The sequence below is a fragment of the Podarcis pityusensis genome (genome assembly GCF_964106645.2).
Source record: "Podarcis pityusensis genome assembly, chromosome: 2".
In the NCBI taxonomy this organism is placed as follows: domain Eukaryota; kingdom Metazoa; phylum Chordata; class Lepidosauria; order Squamata; family Lacertidae; genus Podarcis; species Podarcis pityusensis.
Window position 1 is genome coordinate 115423564 of NC_138029.1, and position 15246 is coordinate 115438809.

The 15246-nt window shown below is 43.9% G+C and overlaps 2 protein-coding genes across 2 annotated transcripts in view; both read right to left on the reverse strand.

Annotated features, from left to right (window-relative positions):
• The window catches only part of LOC308469835 (zinc finger protein RFP-like), a 36205-nt gene extending 34232 nt beyond the window's left edge, over positions 1-1973 (reverse strand). The window contains exon 1 of the mRNA XM_080992838.1: positions 1949-1973. The gene's annotated coding sequence lies outside the window, so the exon portion shown is untranslated. The remainder of the gene's footprint in view (positions 1-1948) is intronic.
• Positions 1974-5842: 3869 nt separating this feature from the next.
• On the reverse strand, positions 5843-14619 carry LOC308465296 (E3 ubiquitin-protein ligase TRIM7-like; the record flags this gene model as incomplete). Its single annotated transcript, XM_080985132.1, has 7 exons — positions 5843-6821; positions 7640-7675; positions 7962-8080; positions 9643-9665; positions 11089-11319; positions 13098-13193; positions 14203-14619. 7 exons carry the CDS (start codon positions 14617-14619, stop codon positions 6307-6309), a joined length of 1437 nt encoding a protein of 478 aa, XP_080841258.1. The 3' UTR covers positions 5843-6306.
• Between the last annotated feature and the right edge of the window lie 627 nt (positions 14620-15246).

Here is a 15246-nt window from a genome sequence, read left to right on the forward strand (position 1 = left end):
AAAACTTAAATAAATACAATAAAAGGCATTTTCCTATGCTAAGACCTGCCTTTTAAGGAAAAGGTGGGAGAGGAGAAGCAGATTGCAATGACATGAATTATTACTACTACCAGTGAGTTCTTTTTCTTTATTTCTTTTTTGAAAAAACAGTGCTAGTACTGTACTACCCATGAAGTTGTTACAGTAAGTGCCACGCTTTTAACATTTGAAAAGAACGGTGCCGGTATTGCATACCTTTGACTACTCTCAGGGGGGAAAGCACTGACTACAATAATTATTTTTTTAATATGATTTTTTATTAAATTTTCTGTTTTACCATTTCAAATAAACATTTTACATACTTAAAATATCAGTGACTTCCCTTTTTCTCTTTCCATGTTTCAGGGAAGTTTTTAATGTGTGGCATCTTAGTGTATTTTTAGTCTTTGTGGAAGCCGCCTAGAGTGGCAGGGTACAAATAATATATTAATTATTATTATTATTATTATTATTACTACTACTACTACTACTACTACTACTATACATATTATTATTATTTTACATATCTTATATCCCTGCATATTTCACAAAAACTATACCAATTGGTTTTCCATTATTACATCCATCAAAACTTTACACTGTTGAATTTATCTTAATGCTGCCAGTGTTTTCAGCTGTACACAATCATTTTTCACATATTTAATAAACATTTTCCAATCTTCTTTAAGTGTATGTTCTTCTTGTTCTCTTATTCTATGTGTTAAATCTGCAAGTTGTGCATATTCTGTCAACTTACGGTAAGTTGCCCATCTACTTTGGTTGGGACCTTGCTCATTTTTCATTTTGGGGCTAACAAAACACGGGCTGCAGTTGCATACATAAATAACCTTGTTTCATACATAAAAAACAAGTTTTGTTTTGTTTTTTAGTGGTAGTATACAAATCTTAAAAAGGTCTCAAAGCAACAAAGATGAAAACAAACAATTAAGATTGATTTTAAAAGGGAAAACAACAAGCAATACAAAAGTCCACAAATGCTCCACTCAGAATAATACACTGAGAAGCGAAAACTTGTGGCATGTGATATGGATGTTGCCTGGAAGTGATACTCCCAGGCTGAACCCTTTGACCAGGGGTCAGCAACCTTTTTCAGCCATGGGCCGGTCCACTATCCCTCAGACCATGTGGTGAGCCGAACTATATTTTGGAGGGGGGGGAATGAACGAATTCCTATGCCCCACAAATAACCCAGAGATGAATTTTAAAGAAAAGGACACATTCTACTCATGTAAAAACACGCTGATTCCTGGACCGTCCGCCGGCCGGATTGAGAAGGTGATTGGGCCTGATCAGGCCCCCGGGCCTTAGGTTGCCTACCCATGCGTTTGACTGATCCAGAGAAGCTCTGGTGACTTGGGAGAGAGCTGAAGCAGCAGGCGACGAAATTTTTAAAAACCCACCCCGAAAAATGTATTTAACAATGTCTATCTCTCACCTTCACCTTGCCAACAAAGGTCTGTATAGTTAAAGCTATGGTTTTCCCAGTAGTGATATATGGAAGTGAGAGCTGGACCACAAAGAAGGCTGATCGCCAAAGAATTTATGCTTTTGAATTATGGTGCTGGAGGAGACTCTTGAGAGTCCCATGGACTGCAAGAACCTCTCCATTATTAAGGAACTCAGTCCTGAGTGCTCACTGGAAGGACAGATCCTGAAGCGGAGACTCCAATACTTTGGCCACCTCATGAGAAGAGAAGACTCCCTGGAAAAGACCCTGGTGTTGGGAAAAATGGAGGGCACAAGGAGAAGGGGACGACAGAGGATGAGATGGTTGGATAGTGTTCTCGAAGCTACCAGCATGAGTTTGACCAAACTGCGGGTGGCAGTGGAAGACAGGAGGGCCTGGCGTGCTCTGGTCCATGGGGTGACGAAGAGTCAGACACGACTGAACAACAACAACATCTCTCACCTTTGAGATATTGCGGGACGAGAGTGGTGTGCAAAGTGCATCCAAGCTGGAGTGTCCTTCTGTCTCCACATCCGGCCAGAGCAACAACTTGTAGCGCTCCTAATCCGGCAGAGAAAGGAGCAAAGTGCCTGATTTGCCTGATCCAGAGTAGCCGGCAACTGTAAGATTACCGTGCTTTTGAGGAGATAAGTGATCTGACATAATCAACTCTTCCTGGCTCTGATTATCTCTTCCTGGCTCTGCTTATCTATGTTCTACTGCTTTCTCTATCCTGGTCAGTAAATGCCTTTGATGTATTGCCTGGCTTTTTGTCTTTTGGTGCACAGTAGTTCGTAGAACCCGTATTAGCCCTACCAGGACACAGGTCTATAAAATATTTAGTTGTTGTGCATGGCACTCAAAAGCTCCACATGGCCTTTTGTGCATCTACGGCTACTTGGGGGTCACTTTGCCACTTCTTTTTTTTTAAATGATTTTTATTAAGTTTCTTACAAAAGAGAAACAGAAAAAAACTAAGAAATAAAAGACAAGATCACAAATATAAACAAAAAAGAAAATAAAAACAAGGTACCGATAGATACCTAAACCACAAAAATTAATTAATTATTTAGACTTCTATCCCCATAAACATATTTTGGTCTTCCTCTGAGCCCTCCCATATGAATTTCCTTGTAATTAAAATGTAGCAGTTTTCTGATATCATTTTTTGAAAGACAGTATTCCAATTAAAGTAAAATTTCTTAACTTTCCTTAAGGTTCTAAATCTTATTTATTTAATTAACTCTTAATTTAGTCCTAGGCCTATTTTAGTACTTTGAAGCAATTTCTAATTTTTAGCACTTTGCCACTTCTTAAGGGCTTCTCAGTGGCCGATTGAAGTGCTGCTTGGTAATGTACCGTATTTTTCGCTCTATAACACGCAGTTTTTTCCTCCTGGAAAGTGAGGGGAAATGTCTGTGCGTGTTATGGAGCGAATGCCTACAGATGGCAGGGGAATCCGCTGCAGTTGTGAGCAGTCCGTGGCTCTCTTTCAAACTGCAAAGCGGGTGTAAGCGGCTCCTGTCAGCGAGCAGAGCCGGGGAGGAGGGAGAGAAGCAGATCGGGGTTGGTTGCTTTAAAACAGCCCCGTGCTCTATGTCCCTCTCTCTTCTCCAGTGAGCTGCTAAGTAGCAGCAAAGCTTTTCAGCCAGCCTAGCCGGGAGGAGGGAGAGAAGCAGATCGGGGTTGGTTGCTTTAAAACAACCCCGTGCTCTATGTCCCTGCCTGCAGTTTTTTGCTGTCCGATTTTGGATCAGCCACTGTAGGGGCTGTGTGTGTGTGTGTGCTTGAGCTATCGTTCTCCTCCTCCTCCTTCCTGTTCACTCTCACAGCGCCCCAGCGCTCTCCTGCGACTTTAGAAGTGATACTCTGTGTGTCTCTGTGTGTGTGAGGCATCGTTCTCCTCTTGCTTCCCCTTCACTCTCCCAGCGCCCCTGCTACTTCCAGCGCCCCTGCGACTTTAGGATTGATATTCTGTGTGTGTGTCTGTGTGTGTGTGTGAGGCATCGTTCTCCTCTTGCTTCCCGTTCACTCTCCCAGCGCCCCTGCGCTCTCCTGCGACTTTAGGATTGATACTGTGTGTGTGTGAGAGAGGGGGGGGGATCGTTCTCCTTCTCTTGCTTCCCACTCCCAGTGCCCCTGCCTCTCCTGCGACTTTAGGATTGATACTCTGTGTGTCTGTGTGTGAGAGAGGGATTGTTCTCCTCCTCCTGCTTCCTGTTCACTCCCCCAGCGCCCCTGCGACTTTAGGGCGACTTTAGCATGGATCCACATGGATCCTCAGGATTTTTGCATTGGGCTACCCCAAACTCACCGTCAGATCACATGTCTGTGGCCACAGCATGAACCACAAAAATCATACATCCACTGTTTTGTTTAGAATATTTTTTTCTTGTTTTCCTCCTCTAAAAACTACGTGCGTGTTATGGTCTGGTGCGTGTTATAGAGCGAAAAATACGGTATATTTTGCTTGCTGTTTGGAATAAAATCTGTAATCTTCTCACCCACTTGCTTCTGAATTGCTTCTGAATCTAATTCTAAAAAGAACCACCTTGCATTTTGCAAACTAGCAACGGAATCAAAATCCCTGCCATGAGAAATGTAGCCAGTCAGGAACAGAAGCTCCAAGGACTCTGCTCCCCGTGGCTTTGTTGATAAGCTGTAAGGAGGCTGGACTAGCTAAGTCTTTAACCCAATCAAGCCTCTCTGCACTAACAATTCCTTGTGAATTCCTTCTGCGTAAGACTTCAATCACATGAAATCTGCAAATGCACTGGAGCTGCTATAAATCCCAAGGGGAAGGTGGCAGGGGACATCAATCAATCAATCAATCAATAATTTATTTAAGAGCCTTTCTAGACCACCCATCTATGCATTACATGTCAGAAAAACCAGCCCCACTGGTTCTAGTTCCAAGCAAGAAGGCTGTAATTTCAGAGACACTGAGCCTATCGGTAACTACAAACCACAATGGTTACGTTCTCCATTCATTGTCCAGCACCCTAATAGCAATTCCTGGAAATCACAAGGAGGGGAAAGAGCACCTTGCACTCAATGCTAAGGTTTGTTACAAGTTCCCAAGTCTTCATTTGCTCAGAAGTTTGAAACGCTAAAATGGAAGGGCAGTTCAGGTATCCCTGAACTCCAAAGTAAAGTTGGGATATCCTGGATCATATATCCCACCCATAGCTGTCAACTTACAGATTTGAAAATAAGGGACCACCAGCCTCGAAAATAAGGGATCAGCAGCCAAAATAAGGGATTTTAGTCAACCAGCAGCCAAACGAAGCCTCAAGAGGTGGTTCCCACAGCGCAGCAACCCAGCAAAGGGAATGCAGCAAGGAAAACCACCGTCACCTCTCCGCTGGGAAGCGCTGAGCAAAGGCGAGTCCCCAGGCAACGCGGCCAATTTGATCGGCACAAGGCATGCAAGCTCCACCCCCCAGTCGTTCTTAGACTCCTTATTGGGTGAGCAACGCAGCCAAGCAACACAGTTGGAGCCTCCCTCCTCTCTGGCCGGGAGGGAGGGAGGGAGAAGAGCTGCTTCCTTTGAAACCCAGGAAATTTAAGGGACATCATCAATAAGGGACAGCAGCGGGACACAGTGCTGGGATAAGGGACTTTCCCGCCAAATAAGGGACAGTTGATAGCTATGATCCACCCCCCCCTCCTTCCTAACAGCAATGTCCTTAAATCACAATTAACATGCTTGGGAAATGCTCATAATTGTATGGTGACCTTACAAGTTGCTATTGACCTGCTTGCTGATGCTCTCAAGGAACTCGTAACAGGTTTGTGAGACTCAACCTGCCCTTGCAGAAGTCATGCTGGTTCCTGGTTTGGCGAGGCTTGTTCTTCTATATCAGGGTTTCCCAAACTTGGTTCTCTGTTTTGGACTACAATTCCCATCATCCCTGACCACTGGTCCTGCTAGCTTTGGATGATGGGAGTTGTGGTCCAAAAACAGCTGAAGACCCAAGTTTGGAAAACACTGTTCTATAGACTTGGCTATTTTAATCTTTAACAATACTTTCCACCAGATTCCCTGGGACAGCTGTTAATCAAACCGGCCTGTAATTTCCAAGATTCCCCCAGATCTCTTGCTAAAAATTGGTGCTACGTTAGCTGCTTTCCGGGCTGCAACCCTTATCACCCCAGATTTTCATTAACACTAATAAATTTTACTATATTACTCCACACCATTTTATTTTAGCATGGCTTGGCTGTATTTTGAAGCAAGACACTTTAAGTACATCTATTTCGGAAAATAAGAATACTATTTTATTATAAAGAGCTAAACATACGTACAGTCTGCTTTTACAGTCTAAAGAAATCAAAAGAACCCATTAATACAAGTACACAAGATGGACACGTGGGCCAAAAACATCTCTTGATTGAATTCTAGATTTTTTTTTAGAATACAGTGATACTTTTGCTGAACAAACTGCCGATTTTCTTTAAGGGAAAAAGTGCTATAAAATGAAATATTGTCCACTTTCACAATGATCACAATAGTTCAATCACAACCCCACCCCCAAATAAACTTACCCTGGAGGATGGCATTTATTGGCACATAGGTAGCACTGACATGTCTGAAGTGGTAAGTCAATTTTGGGGGGCCATGGGGAGAAGGAATCCATATTAGGGAATAATATCATTTTGTACCTTCTAGGCATTCACTTGTCATTCAAATGCGCTGAGATTGTTTTCCCCAGGTCTTTCCAAAACTCCCAGTTGCTGGCCCCCCCCCCCCCAAATAACCACCCAGCAAGCAGAAGTGCAATATTTTTCTTCTGACCTCCTGCACTGTTTTGGCTGTTCTACGGAGAGAGCCTGAGATGGGCTCTTTCCTGCAGCCAGAAGAAGGGGAGAAGGTCTTCTCCGGAGAAGGAACCCCCTGCAAAGGCAAGAAGGGCGATTCCTCTGTCGACATCGAAAAAGGCTACTCGCTGACCAGTGTAGTTCAGAGTCACTCGGATCCTTCTGAGCTCACCAGTGGGGTGCAAGTGATAAGGATTATCACTGAGGGCCCTGTACTGACCCCTCCACTTCCCCATAGCCCAGACCCCTTCCTGGGGAGTGAAGTTGAACATGCCCTTTCTCCTCACAGATTTCCGGGCCACCCCAAGAGCCCATTCTTCCTCATTCCCCACAGTAACTTCCCAACTATATCGGCCTTCTGTGAACGCCTCTCTCCCCAACACCACCGTGAGCTGGTTGAATCTCTTTGGGTTGTCGGGCACCTCTTCACACATATCTCCGCACGTCACACTCAGGTGATCCGCAGACAGGATGAGCTGGGGGTGAGCTGTCTCCGGATCCAGAGTCACTTTTGCTATTGGAGTTTTTTTGTGGGGAGGGGGAACAAACAGAAGAGAACAGGGATCATAATCCAGTTGTTGCCCTGTGATGCATTTTAATGTTTTCTATACAGTGGGACCTCGGGTTAAGAACTTAATTCGTTCCGGAGGTCTGTTCTTAACCTGAAACTGTTCTTAACCCAAGGTACCACTTTAGCTAATGGGGCCTCCTGCCGCCGCCACACGATTTCTGTTGTCATCCTGAAGCAAAGTTCTTAACCTGAGGTACTATTTCTGGGTTAGTGGAGTCTGTAACCTGAAGCGTCTGTAACCCGAGGTACCACTGTACAGTCGTACCTTGGAAGTTGAACAGAATCCATTCTGGAAGTCCGTTCAACTTCTGAAAATGTTCAGAAACCAAGGCATGGCTTCCTGCACTCAATCAGAAGCCACAGAAGCCGCGTCGGACGTTCGGGTTCCAAAGAAAGTTCACAAACCAAAACACTCACTTCCAGGTTTGCGGTGTTCAGGAGCCAAAATGTATGAGTACCAAGGCATTTGACAACTAAGGTACAACTGTATTGTAAACCACACCCTGCAATCCTCGGATGAAGGGCCGTATAGAAACTTAATAAAATATAAATATTTAAGAATCCATTGGGAGAAGGATCAGCAAACATCCCGAACTTCGAAACTGTCTTGGGAAACTGTCTTGTCACCCTAAAAATCAGACACCACCTTGAAGATAAGGATGCGCCTCTTTCTTCCAGACTTTGCCCACATTTGAACGAGAAGAGAATCAGAACCCTGAGTAGGCCTAATATCCAGAGCTTTATCAGACCTCACTGCTTACCTTTCTTCAGATATTTCAGATCAGATGTTAGGGCGTCTGGGGAAGGAAAAGGAAGAGAGATTCAGCACCACACTGGTATGGTTTCTACAGTGTCTGGAAAGATGAACTGAAGAGTAACTTCAAAACAATTCTGAAGAACAAAATTATGGGCTGAGGTTGCAGGAGGAATGTTGAGCAGAGCCCATTCCACTAATGAACAATAATAGCTTTCTCAATTGTCCTGTCCCCGGCAACATTACAAAGGAATTTGCGCCTCGCCACACACTCAGATCTGGACCAAAATCACAGCCAGCACAAAATCCTTGTCACCATTCTTCCTTACCTTTGAATTCCTGTATGACACCTTCCAGAAATGGGTTCATATCACTGAATTCCCACACCCTCCAGTTTAATGCAGGAGAAAAAACCACCGGTGTCTTAATCACCTCTCTCTCCTCAAACCTTAAAACAAAACAAAACAAAAGAATCCTAACAGCTCTCCATCTGGTCCAAAGTCCTAGATTGCATTGAACAAAAATAAATGGAAGGAAGAGGTATGGCCACTATATTGTTTTAATGGCCTAACTCTTTATAACACACCTTCTGATGTTTGGTATCCCTAACTAATCCATATTGTGATGACATTTTACTTAGCTAAGTGGAGGCCTCTCAGCTCCTTGTCAGAACTAGGGCTGGGTGATATTTGGTTTTCAACTTCGTGAAATATCAACAGCTAAACATCACAATATACTGATGTATCAAAATGTCTGAACAGTTTCCCCCACATTGTGATTTTTGCATAGCGCGCGTGCACACACACACACACACACGAGAGAGAGAGAGAGAGAGAGATATCTCATAATTTGCAATATATTGCCAGATCAAAAACTATGAAACGGATAGCATGATTAAAGATTCTCCGGAAGGGTGATGTGACGCACTCTTTAATTGGGATCCACCATTATGGGATAGACCGAGTTGCAGTGACAAATAGTCATGGGGGAGGCGAGCTCTTAATTTGTTATTATATCTGTACTTCAAGTTCGATTTGGCAAATCTCCCCTGGAAAGACTAATGTTTGATGAAACCTGTCTGAGAAAATTAATGAGCGAACACCTAGATTTTATTTCATCGGAACTGAGAGAAGATGGCGTCTGCCACCAGAGAAGAACTTTTGGATTGATTTGGCATAAACAGCAACGTGTGAGGATATACTGCAAATAACAGACTTATCAGCTGCAAAAAAAAAAAAAAAGGGAGAGTCATACAAATTTCACACAGAAGCATATTATTGCCTTTGGAAACAACTCAAAGGCTATGAAAGAAGGAAGGATAACAACAGGAAGATTTAAAGAAGGGACTATTGGACACTCAAGGCAGTAGAAACATAAGATGATTGGACCCCACTGAACTTGAAGCATAAGAAGCCCCAACAAAAAATTATAATTTGGCAAAACATTTGGACTATAGGATATGTATTTGTATAATTTGGAATAATGTGATCTGATTGGATTGGTAAAATGGAAAACGTAATAAAAATTATTTTAAAAAAAGAAAGAAACTGATAGCATGATATGGACTTCAAACGGTTTGGGATGATATTTCGACATAACGCCCAGACCTAGTGAGAGGTTTGCCAGAGGTCAGTTTAAAACCACACAAAAATCACAGGCAGGGGAAAGAGTGACAACAGCCACTTGTCAAAATGGAAAGTCAGAGACATCGGAGAGTGTTACCAGAATTTCTGTGTTGGATGTGGAAGGCCACCATGTGATAATAGAAGACATCAAAACTGCCATGGCAGCAAAAGATACAAATGGATGTAACAGACAGTAAGGAGCACTGCTAAAACCAGTGATTTTTGGAATGAAAACAGGGCAGGTTTCAACTTCAAGACACCAATTTATGCCTGTAAAAAGGCATTAGATGGTTAAGGGCAAACAAACCTCAACACCACCATGTTTTCGACCTGCTAGGCATACCATTGCCAATGAAACAAAGGAAAATGAGTGAGATCCACTTACGTCTTCAAAAGGCTTCCAATATCCTGCAGCAAAAAGAAGGAAAGAAAAGGGAGCTCAGTGCCTGGGCCAGATCAGGCTACAATCCCCACCCAACCCCATGCCCTGAAGGATGAAGTATAAGCACCCGACTAAATAATAATAATAATTTATTATTTATACCCCGCCCATCTGGCTGGGTTTCCCCGGCCACTGTGGGCGGCTTCCAACAGAATATTAAAATACAATAACCTATTAAACATTAAAAGCTTCCCTAAGCAGGGCTGCCTTCAGATGTCTTCTAAAAGTCTGGTAGTTGTTTTTCTCTTTGACATCTGATGGGAGGGCGTTCCACAGGGCGGGTGCCACTACCGAGAAGGCCCTCTGCCTGGTTCCCTGTAACCTCACTTCTTGCAATGAGAGAACCGCCAGAAGGCCCTCGGCGCTGGAAATTATGCAGCCCCAGAAGATAACACAACCTCTTAAAAGGAAGCAGGAGGGAAGCCCTGATGGATCAAACCAAGGCAAAGGGCAGCCTCCCTTTGGCAACAGCAACCTCTGGGAAGCTCAGAAGCGGGGCAGGAATGAGCCACTGGAAGCCATTAGACAACCAACCATGAGCAAAGAGCAGAAAATGTCCGATCCCATTTACTTTAAGTAGGCGTCTCTACTCTGCATTAAGATGAATATTTTTTAAAAATATTTTCTTTTTTTGTAACAACAACAAATAAATACTCTTACATTCAAAAATTTGTATGTCTTCTTATTTACCCTGCGCCTTATTGCACCCGGACTTCCTTCCATCCCTTCAACTGTTTCATGTCTCAAATCTTTTCTTACAGTTTCTTATTTACACTCCATCCACATTACAAGATTTACATTAATCCTGCTACAGTTTTTAAATTCTTACAATTACTCCGTATAAATTCAACAAATTTACTCCAATCCTTTTCGAACTTTGCTTCCTTTTGGTTCCGGATCTTATAAGTCAATTTCGCCAGTTCTATGTATTCAAACATTTTTGTCTGCCACTCCATTAAAGTTGGGATTTCTTGGGATTTCCATTTCTGAGCCACTAAGATTCTAGCGGCGCTCGTTGCGTACATGAATAGTTTGTAATCTTCCTTTTTTAATTCATCCCTTGTTATCCCTAGCAAAACTGCTTCTGGTTTCTTAAGATGAATTCATCTGATGTTTTTCCTGCTCTGGTCTGCTACAGCCTTGGCTGCCACCCTACATAGCCAGAGGCACACAATGATTTGGAGCCAGCCTTGCCCCGCAAAGGGGTCTGGCCTGCTTGTTTTTTTTAGAATGAATTGATTTTAGAATATATTTCAATTAACTGATTGTGATTTTATGTAAATTGTGTTACTTTTACTGTTGTTAGCCACTCTGAGCCCGGCTTCGGCTGAGGAGGACGGGATATAAATAAAATTATATATTATTATTATTATTATTTCACAGTCTCACCGGCAGGACTTCACTGGTTGGCCGCTGAAGCCTCTTCTCCATCTCCAGGATGAGAGTTTCAAGGGGTATGAGATCCCTGGAGAGCCTGTCCAGGTGCTCCTCCCTTTTCCTTGCAATCTCCTCCTCCAGCTCCTGCATTTTCTCCAGCAGAAGGTCCTCTTGTTCCTCCAAGAACTGGTGCAGACGTCTGAACTCGGCCACCGTCTTCTCTCTCTCTTTCTCTATTTGCCTCTGCCACAGATAAGAGTTGGGTGGGTGAGGTTGGGGGATGAGAGGGGGCAAGGAGGGCATTTTCAGGAATATAGCTGGTCTTCGCGGCATCAAGAGATACTAATACTAATAATAATAATTTATTATTTATACCCCAGCCACTCTGGGCGGCTTCCAAAAAATATTAAAACACTGTAATATATCAAACATTAAAAGCTTCCCTAGGAAGGTCCCTTCTGAACTGTCCTGAATATCACATCAGCTTTTTGCAGGGAATGGAGTTTCCTGAAGGATAACGGGGCCCACCCTTAAATATTCTCTCTGAATTAACACTTGTTATGGGTGACCAGCCATTTCCAAGGAAACCAGTGGCTCTAAAACTTAAGGCTTATTCTATCAGGACAATAAAATATTGGGGAAAATTTATATTATATTTGACAGAACATTGTAAACAGTTAAAAACATTAGGATTGAAATGACGCTTGCAATGTGAAAAGAACTATAGGAGAAAATAGAGATGTATGGATATATGGAAGATAATATAATATGCAGTGAAAATGATTATTAGTGGACCCCACGAAAGGGAGGGTGGAAGTCGGAGAATTTGGAGAATTCTCTATTTTTGGATTGTACTTTTCTTTTTTGTGAATGAAAAGCTAATTTGTAAAACCAATAAAAAATTTTATTAAAAAATAAAAATAAAATTTAAACTAATCCTGGCCTATCCACTTCAATATAATATTCCTAGCCTGTTTACAGCTAGGCTAAATAGACTGGCCTCGAGAATCCAGATCCCTGGTGATGGTTTGGAAGACCTAGATCCCTGGGGATGAGGTGAGGAACAAAACTGCAAGGGAAGCTCAGTTTTCATGGGCTTCCTGATCTCTGCCATTGGAGGTCCTGTTCTCTGTCTCTTTCTGACTAATGAGAGTCAGAGTCACTGAGACAACCTGGCTTAAGAAATGGTGGCGCCAGGAGACCAGGTCCTTGTGTCACCTCCAAGTTGTCCAAATAACTCGCTGTAGTGTCTTGGGGTCATGTGTTATTGTGTATCCAGTTATTTCAGCAACAAGATTAGGGATTTTGCTGGATCATCAAAGAGCGTATTGGGTGGCGCTGTGGGTTAAACCACAGAGCCTAGGACTTGCCAATCAGAAAGTCGGCAGTTCGAATCCCCACGACGGGGTGAGCTCCCATTGCTCGGTCCCTGCTCCTGCCAACCTAGCAGTTCGAAAGCACGTCAAAGTGCAAGTAGGTAAATAGGTACCACTCTGGCGGGAAGGTAAACGGCGTTTCCGTGCGCTGCTCTGGTTCGCCAGAAGCGGCTTAGTCATGCTGGCCACATGACCCGGAAGCTGTACGCGGGCTCCCTCGGCCAGTAAAGCGAGATGAGCGTCGCAACCCCAGAGTCGGTCATGACTGGACCTAATGATCAGGGGTCCCTTTACCTTTACCTTATAATCTGTTCCAGGAAAAATGGCTCCAGATCCTTTGTATAACAAATAAATAATAATAATAATAATAATAATAATAATAATAATAATTTATTTATACCCCGCCCATCTGGCTGGGCTTCCCCAGCCACTCTGGGCGGCTTCCAACAAAATATTAAAATGCCGTAATGCATCAAACATTAAAAGCTTCCCTAAACAGGGCTGCCTTCAGATGTCTTCTAAAAGTCTGGTAGTTGTTGTTCTCTTTGACATCTGGTGGGATGTATTTAATATTCAACTCCCCCACCCCTCCAAAAAAATATTGCTTCTAGAACTCATTCATTTCCCAGTCCTGGCGATACTGACGATCAGGTGCTGCCTTTCCCTTTCTGTTTCTGTTTTATAGACCAGAAGTGTTTCTCTCTCTTCCTTCAAAGTCACCAAGCAGTTGCTGATCTGTTCCTGGAAGGAAAGGAAAAGGTCTTTCTTGAGTTTTCCATTGCACAAGCCCATCAAAACAGTCACGTAGAGCAGGTGTGGGGGACCATTTGCTCTTAAGCTTTCATTGTTATTAATAATAATAATTACATTTAGATACAGTCCTTCAACAGGAGATCTCAGGGCGGTTCACAACCTCCAGGGGCCAATGATCCAAACTCCCATTGCCCATGCTTGCTGGGGCTGATGGGAGTTGTAGTGTTATGTATTTGTTTACAGTGGTACCTCAGGTTACATACGCTTCAGGTTACGGACTCCGCTAACCCAGAAATAGTGCTTCAGCTTAAGAACTTTGCTTCAGGATGAGAACAGAAATCGTGCTCTGGCAGTGCGGCAGCAGCAGGAGGCCCCATTAGCTAAAGTGGCGCTTCAGGTTAAGAACAGTTTCAGGTTAAGAACGGACCTCTGGAACGAATTAAGTACTTAACCTGAGGTACCACTGTATTCATTATCCCACCCTTTTCTCCAGGGAGCTGAAGGTGGCGTCCATGGTTTTCTCCTCCTCATGTAATCCTCCCAACAAGCCTGCGAGGTAGGTTAGGCTGAGAGGCAGTGAGTGGCCCAAGGTCACCCAGTGAGCGTCAAGGCTCAGTGCAAATTTGAACCCTGGTCTCCTACTCTGATACTCTAACCCAGGCATAGGCAAACTCCAGCCCTCCAGATGTTTGGCACTGCAATTCCCATCATCCCTAGCTAACAGGACCAGTGGTCAGGGATGATGGGAATTGTAGTCCCAAACATCTGGAGGGCCGGAGTTTGCCTATGCCTGCTCTAACCACTACACCACACTGGCTCTCAGCATCAGGAGGGCATAAGATTCCCCTCACCTGATCTAGAGAGAGAAAGAGAATTGGATGCTTGGTCCCAAATTGATTTTTGCAATCTCCCAAGTCTGAGTTTTTATGCCACTGAACAGATTTATGAGCAGCATTGAACCCTGAAGGGGCCACTCCCATCCACCGCTCATTCTTACCTTGTATACTTGGACGGCTTCTTCCGCGGAGACCACTCTGTGGCCCCTGTGCTCTTGGGGTCCAGCACAATCTCCGCAGAAGGGGACACGGTCATCCTCGCAGAACAAATCCAAGGGCTGCTGATGCCTCTGGCATTCCGACCTCCTTTTTCGGGCCTCTCTCTCTGCGGAAGCGTCCCAGTCCCTGAGCATCTTAACAAAGTTGGAGATATTTCTGCTCACCTTCAAGTTCCTCGCAACAGTGCTTCTGCACTCAGGGCACCTGGAATCTCTGCCCGGCTCCTCCCAGCATCTCACGATGCACATACGGCAGAAGCAATGCCCACAGTCTAGCACCACCGGGCTGGTATAGTAGCAGAGGCAGATGGGGCAGGTGACCTCTTGCTGAAATGCCTTCCTGCGTTTCTCGTCAGCCATGGCTTCGTTCCTGTCAAGAGAGAGATGTTTCCTCCTTCAGAAAGAGCCGCAGCTTGAAAAGAGGTGCAGGTTTATGGTCACCGTGAACTTTAATCTGAAACAGGGCATTGTAAAGGGAACATACCTCCTGGCCTAGATAAATTAGGGAACATGTTACAATAAATGGCTTTAAGGCACTGTTGTTTTCTTTTGCCAAGCAAGCCGTATATAAATTCTGATAAAATCGTTCTGCCCGGACACTGAGGTCTGGTGCTGAGGGCCTTCTGGCGGTTCCCTCGCTGCGAGAAGCCAAGTTACAGGGAACCAGGCAGAGGGCCTTCTCGGTAGTGGCACCCACCCTGTAGATCGCCCTCCCACCAGATGTCAAAGAGAAAAACAACTACCAGACTTTTAGAAGACATCTGAAGGCAGCCCTGTTTAGGGAAGCTTTTAATGTTTAATAAGTTATTGTATTTTAGTGCTCTTTCGGAAGCCGCCCAGAGTGGCTGGGGAAACCCAGCCAGATGGGCGGGGTATAAATAATAAATTATTATTATTATTATAAAACATTTAGAATCGGTATGAATATCCCATACAAGAGGTACAATCACAGGCTTTAACATGAACAGCAAACCACTGAGATTCCTG